The sequence below is a fragment of the Triticum dicoccoides genome, chromosome 1B (genome assembly GCF_002162155.2).
Source record: "Triticum dicoccoides isolate Atlit2015 ecotype Zavitan chromosome 1B, WEW_v2.0, whole genome shotgun sequence".
In the NCBI taxonomy this organism is placed as follows: domain Eukaryota; kingdom Viridiplantae; phylum Streptophyta; class Magnoliopsida; order Poales; family Poaceae; genus Triticum; species Triticum dicoccoides.
In genome coordinates, this window is record NC_041381.1 from 701,284,651 (window position 1) to 701,304,515 (window position 19,865).

The 19,865-nt window shown below is 44.2% G+C and overlaps 1 protein-coding gene across 4 annotated transcripts; it reads left to right on the forward strand.

Annotated features, from left to right (window-relative positions):
- Window positions 1-11,919: 11,919 nt before the first annotated feature.
- Window positions 11,920-18,954, forward strand: LOC119349827 (disease resistance protein RGA5-like). 4 transcript variants are annotated; one of them, XM_037617918.1, is made up of 8 exons: window positions 11,920-12,203; window positions 12,517-13,316; window positions 13,917-15,821; window positions 15,994-16,079; window positions 16,605-16,993; window positions 17,544-17,591; window positions 18,299-18,368; window positions 18,453-18,954. In XM_037617918.1, the coding sequence occupies exons 2-4, from the start codon at window positions 12,517-12,519 to the stop codon at window positions 16,025-16,027; spliced, it is 2,739 nt and encodes a 912-aa protein (XP_037473815.1). In that variant the 5' UTR covers window positions 11,920-12,203; the 3' UTR covers window positions 16,028-16,079; window positions 16,605-16,993; window positions 17,544-17,591; window positions 18,299-18,368; window positions 18,453-18,954. The 4 variants fall into 4 exon arrangements, with proteins under 4 accessions (XP_037473815.1, XP_037473814.1, XP_037473817.1 ...); XM_037617917.1 differs by lacking the exon at window positions 18,299-18,368; XM_037617920.1 differs by lacking the exon at window positions 18,299-18,368 and having other exon boundaries at window positions 16,605-16,795.
- The last annotated feature ends 911 nt before the right edge of the window (window positions 18,955-19,865 follow it).

Consider the following 19,865-nt stretch of genomic DNA (forward strand, 5'->3'; position numbering starts at 1 on the left):
GGTGCCAGATTCGTCAGCAGGGACAACGTCATCTATGGCTCGAGCTCTAACCTTGCGATTCTTAGTGTTTTTTAAGCATGGGTGCTGTGATTTCGTTTCTTGGTTTTTTAAGCATGGTGTTGTGATTTCGTTTCTTGTTTCTTTAATACTCCGATCTGGTAAGGTCTTTGGCTCTGGATACACTAGTATGTGGTTAGCTTTTCATGGCCATGATTTTTTTCTTTATTTGTATGATGTCCAATTTTCTTGAGAAAATCAATGTCAGTTGTGATCATCAATGAGTACTGTTGCTGATCTTTGATTTTTGTTGAGGTGCCCCCTTTTGATCTTCACTCCAGTTACAGAAAAATGTTCATAAACCAGTGAGATTTTGTGATGTCTTGGGGAATTCATTTAACTTTGATAGTCAATGCTTCATCCTGCTGGAACTTAGTAATGGTTTTGATGGTTTGTTCTTGATGTGCTAATCTAAGGCTAATAATTATTTCATTTGAGTAGGTTAAAGTTTGAATTCGTACCACTGATTGCAAAGATCTGAGTGGGAAAGAATGTTGTACTATTTTGATTCATGTAACTCTGTTGACATTTTTCTGAAGAACACCTCATGAAGGGTGTTCGTGCCTTTCTGTGCAATTAAAAAGAAAAGGAAAGTTTAGCCAGTTTCCCGTGATTAATCTGTTCATTTTGGTGGATAATTAAGCGAAGAAATAAATTTCCCCATTGCCAAGTCCTTAAATTAGCTATAATTAGCAGAACTGACGGCAGGTGTGCCTTCATTGGTTTGGATTTGGACAATTAGCTGATTACCTTTTGATTGTTGTGTTATATCTAGCATTATGCTATAACAAATGTGTTTTAGTTTTTGCTTCTGCTGTATAGTTATGGCATATCCTAGTCAGATACAGTATAATTTATGTTAATGTGTTTTCCTTCATTATCCGGAAACACTGGGGTTGTTTCTCATGCAAATGTGTTTATGTGATTATTCTCAGACTGCTAATAGGCACTCCAAAAGGAGATGGAGCTTAATCCCAATCGCAAGAGTGCTCTACAACATACATCGACAAGAGAGATGGCTCAGTGATTAACCCATCTGGCTACTTAACCGCATCCGTACATGAAGATGCAATCTGTTCTTTGTGCTCTTGAGCAGCTTTGGGAGGAGGAATTAGCAAGGATGAGCGGCAGTGGCAATATGCTTGCGTGAGTGAGATGCCATGTGGTTTCGTAAGTGAGCACTAGGCATGTCTGATGTAAAAAGGGTGTTGATTAAAGAGACCATAGTGCTTTAACATAATCTTGACACAAATTACCTATCCTGGAATTTGTCCGTGGTGGTGCTGAGGAATAAAATGTCACCACTTGTTCATTAACACTCACAAAATATGCTGATTGTTGGATGTTACACTGTCTGAGCATGATGGTTGGATCCCAAGTAACAAAATTGGGTGCTAGTGGATAGAGTTCATCCACGTGTGCGTCAAAACTGATGGTGAAGTGTAGCACCTGCCAGGATTCCTTCAACTGTTCCCACGAGCGGGTCAGTGCGCTTGGCAGTGTATACAATGGAACATTGTCAGGGCTGGTCCAAGTGCTAGATTCCCTACCTAAAGCAGCCCCCTTTCTACCTCAATACACGTTGCAGTGCAGCGATACGAGGGGACAACGCGCTAGAATACCGGGGAAGCTCGAATCCCCATAGAACGCCAACGACCAGGATAAAGGCCTACCTGATGCTCGGCCGTCATTGGCATTTTCCGTACTAATGACGCACTATCTGTAGCCCTTTTCCTAGTAGTGGACATCCTCCGCCGCCTCCCGCCGTGCAGCATTGCAACCTCCCGCTGCGTCTGCAAGGCCTGGCGCGCCACCGTCGACGATCACCGCCTCCTGCGCGCCGACAATGGGCACAGTTGCCCCCGTTACCGCGCATTTGTGAGCCATGTCGTAGGAGCCTCTACCTAGTGTACGACCCCACTGTGTCGCCTCATTACGAGGTGTTACTGATCCATCGTATTACTGATAATGAACCGGGCACAACAGAGTGGCCACCGTTGGCATACATCATCTATGTCTAGGTGCTGGAAAGAGAGGTCGTTTGCGCGACAAGGTAATCCAGCTGGAACGTGTTAAATTATGATCTAAATTCTAGTACCGTATTGAACTAAACGTAGTACATACGGTGTGGGCCTTTGCGTTGGTACCGACACGTACGAGTACAACTCGTTTACTTGTCCTCCAAGGATTCTCATGTATTGCCCTCTTATATACCCTATGTAGTCGCACCTCAGACGGTCTGTCGTCTCGTGCTTGTAATACTCCTCCTCATAGTGATTGCGCCTTCGTGCATCCGTGGTTTTCTCCTGCAAGAGTTTCCACATAAAAATCCGTGTCTTTTTGTCTCGTTTATTTTCGTTATTATTTAACAAGTGGTATACAGAGCCAAGTTACAGATACGAATTTTGAGATCAAGAGATTAGGGTTAGTGCGCGGCCGCTCGCACGTGACCAGGCGATCCGAGGCCGGATCGATTTCGCCGAGACCGACAGGATTTTGACTTCGGCTGAGCTGCGCGCGTGCCTGATCTGCAGCTACCCCTCGTTGTACACGCTTCAAGTCGCCGAGACGAGGCGATCCGCAAGTTGCTCCTTCCACGTCGATCCGCAAGGAAACAAGGCACCAGAGTTGCTGCTGCTCGCTTCAAGTCCCGAGGCAAGGACTAGTAATTTTCACGCGAGAAGCTGGCCTCAAGTACTAGTGTTTCACATCGGTTCAGGTGCTAGTACGTAAGTACTGCTTGCTTTTTTGGATTAATCTGTTCACGGGGAGGTGACCGGTGGTTCAGATTTTGTTCTCTCCTCAATTGTTACATCCACCCGAGACGTCATCTACTAGGTGCTATTTATCCAGTATTTTTTATTCGCTCCGCAAATTTATTCTGTCAAGAATTTTTCTATCGGCTTGTACTATTTTGTGCACAGTTTATCGACTCATGGCATCCATGAAGTACGATCTTCCGCTGCTGAACCGTGACAGAAGGTTTACCCTATGGCAAGTCAAGATGCGGGCGTTGTTGGCACAGTCCGACTATGATGAAGCACTGGATAGTTTTGGGAAGAACAAAATTCAAGACTGGACTGATGAGGAAAAAAGAATTGATTGTAAGGCTTTGTCACAAATTCAACTTCATTTGCATAATAATATATTGCAGGAAGTTTTGAGCGAGAAAATTGCATCCTCTTTATGGTTAAAGCTGAAAGGGATTTGCATGACTAAGGATCTTACTAGCAAGATGCATCTGAAGCAAAAATTATTCCTGCACAGGTTACCCGAGGGAGGTAATGTTTTGAATCATATTTCAGAATTTAAATAGATCATATCTGATCTTGCTGCAATGGAGGTTAAGTATGAAGAGGAAGATACTGCTTTAATGTTACTTTGTTCACTGCCAAGTTCTTATACCAATTTTCGAGACACCATATTATACAGTCGTGATACTCTCACGCTTAATGAAGTTTATGAAGCTTTGAACTCTAAGGAGAAGATGAAATAAATGGTGCCTCATGATGGTTCAAGTTCATCCCAAGCCGAGGGATTATCTGTTCGTGGCAGGACAAAGGAGAAGAACTTCAATAATGGAAACAGAGGCAAAAGTAAGAACGGCTACAGAGGCCGGTCGCAATCCAGAGACAAGAAGTATTGCAGATATTGCAGGAGAGACGGGCATGACATCTCTGAATGTTTCAAGTTGCAGAACAAGAAAAAGAGGAAAGGTAACAAACAAGGTGAAAATTCTGCTAACGTTGCTCGTGATGATAGTTTCGATGATGCTCTTGTCGTTATTGCTGGATGTGCTGAGACCAATGATGAGTGGGTACTTGACACTGCATGTACTTTCCATATGTGCCCGCATAGAGATTGGTTTAATACTTTTGATTCCACTACTTCTGCTGGTTCCGTTTTGGGTTTTGATAATTCACCATGCAAGATTGAAGACATAGGTTCTATTCGAATCAAGATGTTTGATGGCACAATCAGAACTTTGACAGATGTTCGGTATATTCCGAAGATGAAGAGAAATCTTATCTCTGTTAGTGCCCTTGATGCAAAAGGGTACAAGTATTCAGGTGGAGATAGTGTTTTGAAGGTCACCAAAGGCTCCCTTGTTGTGATGAAAGGTGACTTAAGTTCGACCAATGGTCTTTATTACCTTCGAGGTTCTACCATTTCAGGTAACGCTACTCCAGCTGTTTCAAAGAATTCTGATTGTGATGCTGCTAACCTTTGGCATATGCGTCTTGGACATATGAGTGAACTTGGTTTAGCAGAGTTAAATAAGAGAGGTCTTCTTGATGGATATGAACCTGGTAAATTGAAATTTTGTGAGCATTGTATCTTCGGCAAGCACAAGAGGGTGAAGTTCAATACTTCGACTCATACAACTGAAGGTATTCTTGATTATGTGCATTCTGATTTATGGGGACCGTCTCGCAAGAAGTCACTAGGTGGTGCTAGTTACATGCTGACTATTATTGATGATTATTCGAGAAAAGTTTGGTCTTATTTCTTGAAGCATAAATATGAAGCATTCTCAGCTTTTAAGGAGTGGAGGATTATGGTTGAAAGACAAACTGAAAGGAAGGTAAAGATACTTCGCACTGATAATGGTATGGAATTCTGTTCTAAGCAATTTAAAATTTATTGCAAGTCTGAAGGCATTGTCAGACACTACACCGTTCCTTATACTCCTCAACAAAACGGTGTTGCTGAGCGTATGAACATGACCATTATTTCCAGAGCCCGTTGCATGTTGTCCAATGCAGGTTTGCACAGGCGTTTTTGGGCTGAGGCCGCTTCCACTGTTTGTTATCTCATTAATCGTTCACCATCTATTGCTCTTAATAAGAAAACTTCAATTGAGGTATGGTCTGGTTCACCTGCTGATTATTCACAGTTGAGAGTTTTTGGTTGCACTACTTATGCTCATGTTGATAATGGAAAGTTGGAGCCTAGGGCTGTTAAGTGCATCTTTCTTGGTTATAAGTCTGGTGTTAAAGGTTTTAAATTGTGAAATCCTGAAACCCAGAAGGTTGTTATTAGCAGAAATGTTATCTTTAATGAATCTGCTATGTTACATGATGTTTCATCTACTAATGTTCCCGTTGAGAGTGAACAGCAGCCTATTGTTCAGGAGCCTACTGTTCAGGTGGAGCATGTTATTGATTCAGGTGATACATCTGGTAATGAAATTGTTGATGCACATGATGAACCCGTCGTTAATGATGATCATGTCACTCCTTCTCCAAGTCAGCCTATTGTTCCACCCAGTTGGAATCTTGCACGTGACAGAGTTAGACGGGGTATTAATAAACCTGACAGGTTAATTGAAGAGTGCAATATTATTTCTTTTGCTTTATCTGTTGCAGAAGAAATTGAAGGTAATGCTGAGCCTTCTTCATATTCCGAGGCTATTATTTCTGGTGATAGTAATAAGTGGATGACTGCTATGCATGATGAGATGGAATCACTTGAAAAGAATGGCACTTGGGATTTAGTAAAATTGCCTAGAGAGAAGAAACCTATTCGTTGCAAGTGGGTTTTCAAGAGGAAAGAAGGTGTTTCTCCTAATGATGAGACAAGATATAAAGCAAGGTTAGTTGCTAAAGGTTATAGCCAGATTCCAGGTATTGACTATAACGAAGTCTTTTCTCCTGTTGTGAAGCATAGCTCTATTCGCACTTTACTCAGTATTGTTGCCATGCATGATCTTGAGCTTGAACAATTGGATGTTAAAACTGCATTCTTACATGGAGAATTAGAAGAGGATATTTATATGGAACAACCTGAAGGTTTTGTTATTCCTGGAAAAGAAAAGCTTGTCTGCAAGTTAAAGAAATCTCTTTATGGATTGAAGCAATCCCCTAGACAGTGGTACAAGAGATTTGACACCTTTATGCTCTCTCAAGGTTTCAGAAGGTCTAATTATGATAGTTGTGTTTATTTGAAAACTGTCAATGGTTCAACTATTTATTTGCTCCTTTATGTTGATGATATGCTTATTGCTGCAAAGAGTATGTCAGATATTGATGAACTAAAGAAGCAATTGAGTAATGAATTTAAGATGAAGGATTTGGGTGCAGCAAAGAAAATACTTGGCATGGAAATATCCAGAGATAGACCGTCTGGAAAAGTATATCTAAGTCAGAAGGGATATATTGATAAAGTTCTTCGTCGTTTTAATATGCATAATGCCAAGCCAGTAAGTACTCCGTTAGCTGCACACTTCAAATTGCCATCAGTTTTATGTCCTAAGTCAGATGCAGATATTGAGTACATGTCTAGAGTTCCCTATTCAAGTGCAGTTGGTTCACTTATGTATGTCATGGTTTGTTCTCGTCCGGATTTATCATATGCGTTGAGTGTTGTCAGTAGATACATGACTAATCCTGGAAAAGAGCATTGGAGAGCAGTTCAGTGGATTTTCAGATACCTGCGTGGTACTTCCAATGCTTATTTACAGTTTGGGAAAACTAGAGATGGACTTGTTGGTTTTGTTGATTCTGATTTTGCTGGTGATATGGATAAAAGAAGATCACTCGCAGGTTATGTTTTCACCATTGGTGGTTGTGCTGTGAGTTGGAGAGCAACTTTGCAGTCTATTGTGGCTTGTTCCACTACTGATGCCGAGTATATGGCTATTTCTGAGGCATTCAAAGAAGCTATCTGGTTGAAAGGTTTGTACACTGAGCTTTGTGGAGATTCATCTTGCCCTACCGTATTTAGTGACAGTCAAAGTGCCATATATCTTACAAAGAATCCAATGTATCATGAGAGAACAAAGCACATTGATGTTAGATATCACTATATTCGAGATGTTGTTGCTGAAGGTGTTTTGAAGGTATGCAAGATAAGTACTCATGATAATCCTGTTGATATGATGACAAAGCCAGTTTCGACCAATAAGTTTGAGCTTTGCTCAGGCTTAATTGGTATTTCTCATTAGTCCTATGGACTTTGACGCACAAGGTGTTTATGCTGATTTGGATGGAGTTATCTACTTTCTTCGACTACTTGAGGGAATTTGGATCAAGGTGGAGATTGTTAAATTATGATCTAAATTCTAGTACCGTATTGGACTAGACGTAGTACATGCGGTGTGGGCCTTTGCGTTGGTACCGACGCGTACGAGTACAACTCGTTTACTTGTCCTCCAAGGACTCTCATGTATTGCCCTCTTATATACCCCATGTAGTCGCACCTCAAACGGTCTGTCGTCTCGTGCTTGTAATACTCCTCCTCATAGTGATTGCGCCTTCGTGCATCCGTGGTTTTCTCCCGCAAGGGTTTCCACGTAAAAATCCGTGTCTCTTTGTCTCGTTTATTCTCGTTATTATTTAACAGAACGGTTGCCGATGTCAGAAAATCCTCAACGAATTTGTTCTACTCCGCCTACTGGCACAGGGCGCTCTATGTCCGCTGTGACTTGGATGGTTTTATTTTGAGGTATCCACAACCACCATACATGATTTTTATTTTTCTTGCCGAGACAAGTTTGCATATCAATATTTAACGAGGTTTTGATTTTTGCAGAATAAACTTATCGGATGATAAGTACCAACTAATTAAGTTACCAAAAGTAAACATAGGATTGCCTCTTCTAGGAAAATCGAAGGAAGGGGTGTACTGTGCTTTGCTTCATGGACGATGCACATATGAAATTTGGTTCCTTGATGAATCTCGTGGCCAAATGTAATGGTCACTAAGGAACGAACTCAATCTTCAGCCTGCTGCAGCAAAATATACGAGTGTGCAAGCTAAAGATGGACCATGGATCTTACAGCCGCCTGATCAAATGGAGCAGTTGTTGGAAGATGGCATCAATCTAATGAATGACAACGGTGAAACATTGTCGAAAGATGATTTCAAATGGGACTCTGATGATGAAAATACTATTGACACTAGAGACTGGCCTCGAGATTCCGACCATAACTCTCCTTATTCTGAGTGTCTTGGATTTCATCCTTACAAAGAAATCGTCTTGTTCCATTGGTCGGATAATGCAATAGCCTACCATTTAAATACTTCTAGGATTCGATACTTGGGCAAGATGTTACATACGGATACACAGATAGACATGCCTTTTGCATATGCCCGTGTTGGATGACAGACCTACCTAGAAGCAACTAATGTCAATATATTTCATTTATGTGATTTGTTTACAAGTAGCATGAACCAGACCGTTGTCGTTTTACTGCATTATTTTAGCCACTGTCTCTTGTCTTAATCATTATGTGTGATGCTACTTCCATGTGCTTTTTTATGTTGGCATTGAAGTGGTGTGTTGGGCCAAGATAACTTTGGCTATCAATATTTAGAGGTTTTTTTTTTGCAGAATATACATATGGGATGATAAGTATCAACCAATTAAGTTACCAAAGGGAAACAGATGATTACATCGTCTAGGAAAACCAAAGAAGGGGCATATGAAATCTGGTTCCTTGAATAATCTCGTAGCCTAAGAGCATCTCCAGCCGTTGGTCCTCCAGGGGGCGCCTAAAATCGCCGCCTGGGGGTGACCCGGCGCAAAAAGTGGGTCTGGGGCGAGTTGGCCCCCAGCCGCCGCCCCCAGGGCCGGCCCCAGACGTGAAAAAAAAAGTAGACAAACTTGGGCTGAAACACGCCACTTTTTCGGCAAACATGGGCTTTTATGTTCGTAAATTTGGGCTAAAACGCGCCATTACATATAAAAACTAGTCAAAAAAAAACTTGGTGAAGGCCGAGAAGTCATCGTCGTCGCCGCCATCGTCGGCCTTCTCCTCCTTGACTCGAGCGCCCCTACTGGACCCCTCCCCGGCTGGTGGCGGCGGCGGTGGCGCGTCGTCGTCGTCGTCGTTGTCGTCGATGATGACGACGCCGCCTTCCTCGCGGCCTCGGCGGCGCTGCGCGAACCGCTCTAGGGCGGCGCGCTGGCGCTCCCTCACCATCTTCAGGGAGTCTTGGCGTGCCCATTCAAGGGCCGCGTCGTCGTCGAGCTCGACCTCGCCGTGCTCCGCCTTCACCGGCGCCAGCAGCCCCGGCTCCGTCTTCACCGGCGCGAGACCCGGCTCCGTCTTTGGCTTGACGAAGCGCGGGGGAGGAGCCGATGAGGAGGTGCGTCGGTCGCCCTCGCTGATGACGATGCCGGCGCTGCGTGTCCGCCGGCCGAGCGGCATCTCCGCCGCGGGCTCGGCCTTGACGCCGAGCAGCGATGGAGTGCCGGAGGAATGGGAGGAAGAACGCGATGAGGAAGAGGAGGAGGAGGAGCCGAACCTCCTTGGCGCCCATTGCCCATCGCGTCGGCGGTGCGTCGGGGCGGCCGTCCTCGCCGGGGGGTACGCCAACGGTGGGTTGTTGCCGCCCTCGAGGTGCGCCAGCACATCGTCGAAGGTGCGGCCGGGGACGCTCCACCAGAGGTGGCGCCCCTCGCTGTTCTTGGTGCCGCCGACAACCGGCGCCCCATTGGTGGATGCCAGCTGTTGCTGCTGGCGGCGCTCGAAGTACGCCGCCCACGCCGCGTAGTTGTCGGCGGCGTACTGGGGAAGGGAGCGCTCGTCGTCGGTGAGAGAGGCGCGCGCGATCTCGACCTCGTCGGCGAAGTACGATGGCTTGGTGACGGCGTCGGGCAACGGGGGAATGGGCACTCCCCCATTGCTGGGCCTCCAGCCCGTCGACCCGGCGTGCATGTCCGGCGGCGCCGGGATGTTTGCCTGGAACAGGAGCCAGGACTTCTGTTCGCGGAGCGAACGACGGCCGAAGCCGTTGGCCGCCGCCTCGTCTCCGGGGAAACGCTCGGCCATCGGGGAGAGGGAGTGGCTGGGGAGAAGTGATCGGCGGGAGAGGGATCGGCGAGAGAGGGAGGGCTGGGGTGGCACTCCAACGCTGGCAAGCGAGACCATATATAGCCGAGGGAGGGGAGGCGTCGGCGCGCGTCGGCGCGCCGCCCCGTGACGCGCCGCCCGTGAGAGAAATCAATGGAAAAGTTGACCGGCGGCAGCCTTGCCATTGATTCCCCGCGGGAAGCCGAGGCGTCTGGCAGACGAGGGGGCCGGTGTCGCTGACGCGGCTGCCACGCGGCGCTTTCGCGCCAAAAAGGATTCGCCCGGCGCCCCCGAGCGCCCCCCAGCGCGCCGGGTTCGGGTTGGGTCCGCCGGCGCCAATTTTGACCCGAGCCAGCGAAAAATGGGCCCACGGAGTCGCGTCTGGGCCGATTTTTTGGCGCCGGCGGCCGAAAAGTCGCCTGAGGGGCCTTGTTGGGGGCGCGGCTGGAGATGCTCTAAGGAAATGGTTACTGAGGAATGAACTAAGGTCCGATACTATCTGATTGGCCACTTCCCAAACTATATGATTTGTGCCAAAACCATTTGGTCAACCATGGATTGGTGGTCACTAGTGGAAAAATGGGCTTTCATCGTAATCGCTAAAGCTTGTGGCTAGAGCTTTGACGATAAATTGTTTAACATGTGGCTAGAGCTTGTTGAAATCGCTAAAAGTATTTTGTTTAATGATTCCTAGGATTCTCTAGTATGGTAGTATATGATAGTTTTTCGGCAATATTCTTCTAGCTGGCTTAATTTTAGAGGTGTTACACCTGTTTTCATCACTTCGGTTTAGAAAATGGTGGTCCCTCCTAGGATCCATGTGTTTCTATGGCTTATATTTCATAACAAAATCATGACTCGGGATAGTCTCAAGAAGATAAACCTTAAAAAACAAGGATTGTATCTACTATTCATGTAAAGAATCTATACAACATCTTTTCTTTGATTGCATTGTGGCCAAGCATATCTGGAGCTCAATTAGTTTTTTCTTTGGAAATAATTAGGGGTAGTAGATGCTGCTTGATCAGGTGCACACATGAAATACAAAACGAACGAAAAGAAAGAATCGTAATACCAAATTAAGCATGCTTGCCTGCACGAATCTAATGTTCATCACAATTCACAACCACACACTAAGAAACGCAAAACGTTTCTTTTTCATTTTATGAAAATTTTAATCTATTCATCAACTATCAAGTTAGTCCGAAGAACCAGAGGTAACATAAACTACATCTAGTGCCATCTAACAACGACTACAAAATCACGTGTATAAAACAAGTAAACTTTCTTTACAAGAGCACAAATAATAGGGTCGGTCTAATGACCAATGCCTGATTAACAACAGTAGATAGCTAAGCCAGGCAACCATGAAACCTATAGCATCTGTCTCGAGAAAAAAAAAATGTCATAATACTCCCTTCGAGCCATATCTCACTTAATATAATTTTATACAAAAGTTGTATTAAATGAGCGACAATTAGTGTGGATATATAGGAGGGAGTGCAATATCTTATATACTACCTAAGAGAGTGATTCTCATTAACTTATTTATCTCAACATGCAAGTATGCCGTAGCACTATATAATTATGGATGGGATAAGACCCACTTGAGCATGCAACCATGCATGGAAAAAGACTTAGCACCAAATGCAACCATCCATAAAAAATATATTTGATTCTATTATTCTACTTATATTCAATGAATATTACACAAATATATACATAATCAAATAAAAATAAGCCATATGTATTTTAAATTTGGGTTCACGTGTTACTAATTTAAATATTTATATTCCGTACAATCAAATCTCATTGAAATGTATTGCAACCAATTTCGGTAGCAACGCACGGGGTACCATCTAGGGTTTTTTTAAGCGCAGTATATGTGTTTACGTTTTTAAAAAAGAAAAATATATGTGCACGTGATTTACTTGTAGTTTCTTATTAAATTTAGTTAGTGGGCTGGGCCCTGCGGGGAAGTGGGCCTTGTTCGCAAGTCAAGGTCTGAACGGCGTCCTCGGTCGTCGTCGGTCGTCGTCAAGGTCTGCACATCTCCTCACTCCGCGTCCTCATCAGTCATCACTCCTCATTGACTTCCAGATCTCCCCACTCCACTCGTCTACAGTTCCAGCGCCGGTGCCATCTCGCCACTCGTCGCCGCCCTCGCCGCCGGTGCCTCTCACACGAGCCAGAAACACCCCGCGTCCGCACTCGCTTCCTCGTCTCCCCACTCCCGCCGCCGGTTCCAGATCCGCGTCCCACCAGCCGCACTCCGTCCTCCCTGGCGCCCAATCCTCGTCCGCCGTCCCCGACTTGGCCAACTCGCCGTCTACGTGGCCGCATCAGGTAACAGATCGGAGCTGCCAGTGGCGGAGCTACGGTAGCAAACCTGGGCGGGCCGATAGAAAGGAAGACCCATAATTTTCAAGCTCGTGGCTGAGTTTACTCTCAATCTCCACTGTAATTGCTATGAGTTGGGCGGGCCACAGCCGATTTTATCAACACGTAGCTCCGCCAGTGGGAGCTGCTGTTATTGCATTGGGTTCAGCTGGACACTATGATTTTTCGTGACATTGTGCTTACTGCTTATAAGAAAGAGTACAAAATGGATTGTTCATGTTTTATACCAACAGCAGAGTAACAAACTCTTGTTTCACAGATGACAGGCGGAATTGTGACCGTGGCAGGCGGGGTGATGGACCCCCTCATCGGCAAGCTCAAAACACTCATGGGCGATGAGTACAACAAGTTCATAGGTGTCAGGAAGCAAGTCTCATTCCTTGAGAACGAGCTCAGCGCCATGAATGCCGCCCTTCACAAGCTGGAGCTCGTGGATGAGCTCGATCCGACCGTCAAGGACTGGGTGGATCATGTTAGGGATATGTCCTATGACATGGAGAATTGTATCGACGACTTCATACACGAGTTTAGCGCCGATGATGTCAAGGCAGGCCTCATAGAGAAGACTATTCAGTTCGTCAAGAAGTTTCGACAACGTCTTCGGATAGCTGACCGGATGGAAGAACTCAAGACTCTTGCCTTGGAGGCAAATGCTCGGCGCGAGAGGTATAAGATTGATGATTGCAGGCCTGCCTCTAGCTCTGTGGCTGTTGACCCTCGGCTGCGAGCGGTATACCAGGAGGCGGAAACTCTTGTGGGTATTGATGGCCCAAGGAAGGAGGTTGTCACTCGGTTGATGGATACACAAAAGAAACTCAAGGTGGTGTCCATTGTGGGATTCGGTGGTCTTGGTAAAACAACACTTGCCAAACAGGTGTATGACAAGATCAGCTCGCAATTCACATGCAAGGCATTTTTTTCTGTTTCACAGAGGCCTGATATGATTGAGCTACTCAACAATTTACAATATAAACTTGGGATGAAGGAGTCCAATTCATCCCGCCCTCGCAAGGTTGACGACATCATTGAAGAGCTAAGGGAACATCTGAAAAAGAGGAGGTATTACCTACAGTCGATAATCACTTGCATGGCTAAATTTGAGCCGAGTAATTGGTTAACGTATACTCCTATTTGGTATTGGTTTTTGTCCATCCAAGCTGCATGTTTGACTTTTCAGTTCTTTGTTTGTTTATGATAGAAAATGAATCTCAGAAATAAAATCTGTAGAAAACTTATGTGTTTAGAAAAAATGATTAAAGTATTGGTTTATATTACATCTCGTGTCATAATAGATAGGGAAAGGCTATTGAATGCATATGTGCTAAACCAATTGGATGTAACAAAGTTTTTACATTTAGTATTAACAATAGTTAATCTAAAGATCAATTTATGAAGTGAAGTTCACATATCTGGTACTAATTTTTTATCCATGCATGCGAGATTTGTGCTTGTTTTTTTCTCTTCTGGGCCTTGTGATAAACATGAACAATCATATGCTTTGGTATTACTTTTCATTTGATTATGATAATTCATAGCTTCTCAGAAAGTTCCCTATATCCCTTTTTGCCAGAGCCTATTTTGTCAAGATTTTGATCATTTCGTCTATAATTTAATCATACTGTATTATAATGCAAGTAACCTCTCCAAACATTTGAATAGGTACCTTATTGTTGTGGACGATCTGTGGGATGAATCGACATGGAATATTATTAAGTGTGCTTTTCCAGAAGATGGTAACGGAAGCAGAGTAATAGCTACAACACGAGTGGAAGGTGTGGCCGGAGCAGCCTGTCAGAATGACCGTGAGGGTATCTACAAATTGGAACCTCTCAGTGAAGAAAACTCAAGAATGTTATTGTTGAATAGAGTATTTGGGTTCGTACATGGTTGTCCCCCCCAACTTGAAGATGTCATGGCTGAAATTTTGAAAAAGTGTCATGGATTGCCACTTGCAGTTATCACAATAGCTAGCCTATTAGCAAGTGAAGAAAGATCATTGAAGGGCTGGGAGAGTATAAGGGATTATTTGGGTGCCCAGTCTGCCACAAATCCCACCTTGGAAGAGATGAAGAGTATATTAAACCTTAGCTACATGCATCTTCCTGCTCATTTTCGAGCATGTTTTTTGTACCTTGGTATGTATGCAGAGGACTGTGAGATCCTAAGAGATGATCTGATTCGACAATGGATAGCTGAAGGCTTTATCATTAGTTTGCATGTGCAAGATCTGGAGGATGTTGGCAGGAGTTATTTCAATGAGCTTGTCAATAGAAGCATGATCCAACCTTATAAAAATGTGGATGGGAAGGTGTGTTGCAAAGTACACGACATGATGCTTGATTTGATCCTAAGCAAGTGTGCTGAAGATAACTTTATAAGTGTGGCATACAATTATGAAGGCATGGCAAGATTGCATAGCAGGAAACACAAGGTTCACAGACTATGTATGACATCCATTGTTGGTGGTGGAGCAACATATGGCCCAACTATTGTTGTTAGCTTATCACAAGTTCGGTCATTTACAATGTTGGGGAACTCCATGCCTCCTCTGGTGTTGTTTAAGTATCTCCGGGTGCTCAAGATTGATCAAGGCAGGCCCAGGGGAGACGAGGAGACACGTGACCTCACCGCTATTAGGCAATTGTTTCAGCTAAGGTATTTGCAGATTTTGGGGCCATATCCTATAAAGCTCCCTTCTGAACTTCAAGGGCTTGTTTACTTGGAGACGCTGGACATACCTGATGCATGCCCCAGGACCATCCCCTCAGATATTGTCCATTTGTCCCGCTTGTCCTATCTCAATGTATGGATGGAAGAAGGGCTGCCTGAATTGATTGGAAATATGAAAGTATTGCGCAGTTTGAGAATATCGAATAGCTGGGTGATCCATCATAGCATGAAGGGTATTATGGGTCTTGGTGAGCTGACCAATCTTCGGGAACTGATGATCGAGGTGGGGCCTTTGGAGAAGCCAGAACTTGATGCTTTGGTCTGGTCCATTGGAAGGCTCTGTAACCTCAAACACCTTCAAATCTTAGGGTTATGTTCCAAAGGCGATAACCAGCTGGGTTCATTATCCAATCATTTCCAACATCTCGAGGAATTGCATGTATCTTCATTAAATTTCTGTAGAGTTCCCACATGGATGGGTGGTCTTCATTGCCTTAGCATTCTCGACCTGCGTGTGGAGGAGACGTCAACTGAGGAGGTTTATCTTCTTGGGGGGCTTCCCTCCCTTGTCAATTTGATTTTCAAACCATCACACATCCCTAAAGAAAGGGCTATGTTGGACACGGGACTATTCCCGGTTCTGGAGTACCTCGAATTTTGGTCTCAGGAAGATGTTATGGGGTACCTGGGGTTCGAGGCAGGGGCCATGCCCAACCTACAATTCCTCACCGTTCACTTTATAAAGGAGTGGGGCGGCAGTATACCAGTCGGCATGGAACATCTATCACGCCTCCAAGAGATCCTACTGAAGGAGGCTTATTCCGATGATGCCATTGTGTCTATGTTCAGGAATGCCTTATCAGCACACCCAAACCGCCCTTCCGTTGAACATTGGTAAGTACTTCAATTAATAGTAGGTAAAGAAAAGTACATAAACCAAGTAAGAACTGTGGTTCCTTCCACTTAAAAAACACACTTTATTTGCTTCAGTAGTTTTGGAAAAACATAGATTCAGATTTTCACCCAAGTTAACCATAACCCATCTCTTTGATACTGTTTTCTGCAGGTCCGGTAAACGTGAGGAGGTAGTTCGAATTTGACTGCCGCCTCACAGCCTATTGGCATCCTTGTCGATGTTTACCATTTCTTTAGGTACAGTTTGGCAATTTCTTCAAAAAGGGAAATATGAAACTTATTCATTTATACGTTTCTTAACTTTGCAGTTTGCACAGCTCTGTATTTATGCCTCCATACACTGAAATGTTTACTAGTACTCGTTAAACAACTGCATCAATCATCTGTCCATCTGTAATCTAGTCTAATGACTCAGTTTTCTCTTTCCAACTATGGTCACAGTACACCTAGATGTACATACTTACAGTGCGTCCCAGAATTTTTGCTGTCTCTGTAACTTTCTGAAACAGTTTTCAGAGGAATTCGCATGCATATTTGTTGCTACAACATTAGTTGGTGAAATTGTTAGCAAATCTGCATGAGACCTGTACAATCTAGTTCAAGTGGTAGACTAAATAGCATCCGACAGTGCCGTGTTTGTATTGTGATGATTGAAAAGCAAGAGCGGTTGGTGTAGCAGTTGACATTTCTTTCTTGCATGGAGCTGTCAAGTCTTTGTTCTGGTTGGTCTTCGGCTTGATGAGATTGTGTTATTTTGCTTAGCAATGCAGGCTCAGAGCTCAATTAGAGTGGATGTCAAAGCTGAGGGGTAGAGTGCCAACAATGCAGAAGAGGAGCCTTTGCTGCGAAGAAGGAAGCTGCACTTGAGGCTGCAGAGAAGAGAGCAGCAGAGGCAAAAGAAGGTTGAAGCTGCATACAAGGAAGCAGGACAAGGACAAGATGAGGCATAGAAGGTAGCAGCTGAAGGAAAGAAATGTTAGTAGATTGTACAGAGTCAAACTTTTCGTGGATATATGATTAGTCTGCATCAGTTTGCTTCTCTAGCTTCCCTGAAGATATGTTCAGAGTCGACAGTTGTCCACTTACACAAGCACACCCACCAACCTCCAAAGGCTGCTACTGAGCTCAATGTCCATTGCCAATTTGCCATGGTACATTGTTGTTCACTTCTCCATCCTGTTATGCCGTTCTTAGCTTATGTTTCTATGCGGGAATGTCAAGAAAATAACCACCTTTAGAAGAGGAGAATGTGAGCTAGAGAAATTTAACCATTGAATCCTGTCCCGGTGACTAAGAAAAACCACTGCATCTTGCAAGAGCCCCCTGAAACGTTCATATATTATTTGCAAATTTACCGTGATATGCTAAAGTGGCAACCTGGTGCATGTAGCTCCCGCTTGCGCAGGGTCCAGGGAAGGGTCCGACCACTTTGGGTCTATAGTACGCAGCCTTTCCCTACATTTCTGTAAGAGGCTGTTTCCAGGACTTGAACCCATGACCTCATGGTCACAAGGCAGCAGCTTTACCACTGCGCCAAGGCTCCCCTTCCGTGATATGCTAAAGTGGCAATCAAACAAAATTTAATCCAATGATGTTTGGAATTCTCGTTCCCTGTTTTATGTTCCATAGCTGTACTGTTTCCAACCAATTATCAAGGTAAAGCTCTGAAGCTGTTCGGCTTTTGTTGTTCTCTTGTTTCAGTTGTCAGATAGCTTTGGAAAGGTGTTTGTCAAATCTTAAGTATCTCAGGTATGCCCCTTCTTGGATGTTTATGTGTACCCGAATCAAATGATCTCATTCGATAACTAGGAATTGAAAATATTTATTGTAAAAATAGCTCAGTCTCTTCTTTGGCAACTATTATGAGTCACTCTCATTCTGTTGCTAGAAGCTGAAGATGTGAATATTATTCTGTGTGAGGAGAGTAAAACAAAAGAAATTGATTTATATGGAGGTATACTGCATAAGTTTCCAGGCTCCAAATAGATTGGCTACCAGTGTCCATTGCATGAGACTACAAGTTATACAGTATAATTAATTCAGACAAGACATTAGTACATCTTCACATAGTATAAAGTATATACTGAAATTTGATATAAAGTTCCTGACTTGCGCAGCCTTTAGCCCTTTATTTAATCTGTCGTAGACACCCCTAGTCTTGACACAAGCGAAACCATGGGAGCTATTTAGTTTTAAGGTACTGTAATTTTGCCATCTTTGATCAAAGTCTTGAGGCTCCATTAGGGTCACTCCAAACTCCCAGCTGCTGCATCACCATCTGCAGTAACTGCAGCCCCTGACTTGACCTATATATTTTGTAATTCAAACACCATATGGCTTAATTGCCAGAAGGTGGCTACAACGAAAAACCTGGTATTTTGCGAGTAAGTTTACAGTATGGAGTTTACAGTATTCATATTGTCTGATGATGAGTTTGTATCACTCTGCTTGCGGAGGTTTGCACAAGCATTGCTGCTGCTTGGTCCATACCATTAGCTCACATTCTTCACTGCTGTTAACCAATATGTGAGTACAGGCCTTTCGGCTATCTGTGATGCATCATGAAATGATATTTGTGTGTTGGCCGCTTGCTCACCGGCTTGGATGCAGCTTGTCCTGGGTCTGCCAAGACGATTGCTTGCCTCCTAGCGGAGGAGGTTTCTACGGGCAAAATGAAGAAGGTGAAGAAGGCTATCAGGAGCATAGGCAAGAAGACTGACGTCATTAGGAAGGCGTCCGCGGCTGCTTAATGGAGGATGCTCAGTCTTTTTGTCATCCATCTTCGATTGACTCGCCTCTGTGGATTTGGTGGCGTTCGGTGGTTTCGCTGAGGGTTTCGTTGCGATGTCATTTTGCGAGGGTTTATGGTTGTTGCATGTTATGTATGTTTGTTGGGTTGACCGTGGTGTCATGGAGTTTCTTTCTTAGCGAGTAGTCCACATGTGATCTATATGTATCGGTTTTCGCCCGGTTTTCCGTTAATAAACTGGGCAATTCTCTTCTTCTTAATTAATCGATGAGGCAAATCTTTTGCCTCCGTTTCGAAAAAAATATTTGTGTGTTGGTGGTAGTAGCAACATTTCTATTATTTTTCTCAACCTGATCGAGCCATGTGTTTTGCAAGAGATCTCTGGAATCGTGCACCTGCGTTTGTATATCCAAATGCCATGTCATTTTTGGCCTGTCAATCCATGTCCTGAGATGAATTTTGTCTGATCACAATGCTCTTGGTGTCAGATGATTTGAAGCCGCAAGATGTTGGCATAGACCCCAGCATGCCGTGCTTCAACCAGAGCGAGTCGAGAGGGCCTCCTGTGGTGATGTATCTGCATTTTTGGACCGCTCTAAGTTTTTGGTAACCTCGACTACTACATGCATCATCGCCTATGCATTGATTGTTTTCATTTCGAAGAGCTTGCTAGGCCAAGGCCTCTCCTATCAGGATATGCTATTATTGAACACTTTTTACCCTTACTCATCAGGCTTGAAACAATCTCTTGTGATCCATCTTTTCTTTCGTTGTTCATGTGGTTATGTTCGGTATTGGTTGTGCTAAACATGTAACGTAGGGATATACGTCTTGTAACAGAACGTGTAAACCGGCCTTGTTGAGGTGCCCTAGAGCCCGTATATAAATAAACAGTACTAAATCCCAAGGCCATCGTATTGGTGTGCCGATCCAATCCCTCTTCTCTATAGTTTTCATCAGTCTGGTCTGCTGGGTATACGGTCGGTTGATGGGTTGGTAACAGGCCAATCTGTGCTCTGTTGGGGGGCATGGCATGGTCGCTCTTTCTTGTTTCCCTGTTGTGCTGTTTGTGCAGCAGGAGTGTTTTTGATAGTTACCATGCATGTAACCAATCAACCCAGAGCGCTGTTGAAATCCCAGAATCACATTTGTTTCATCTTTCTTTCCTTCTCAGGTTGGCTTCACTGTCTATCCTTTAGCTTCTTTGGGCATCATCTGTTCTGTATACTAGATGACTCGTTACGCCAATGGCGCAAAGGCCGAGAGGGAGCCAA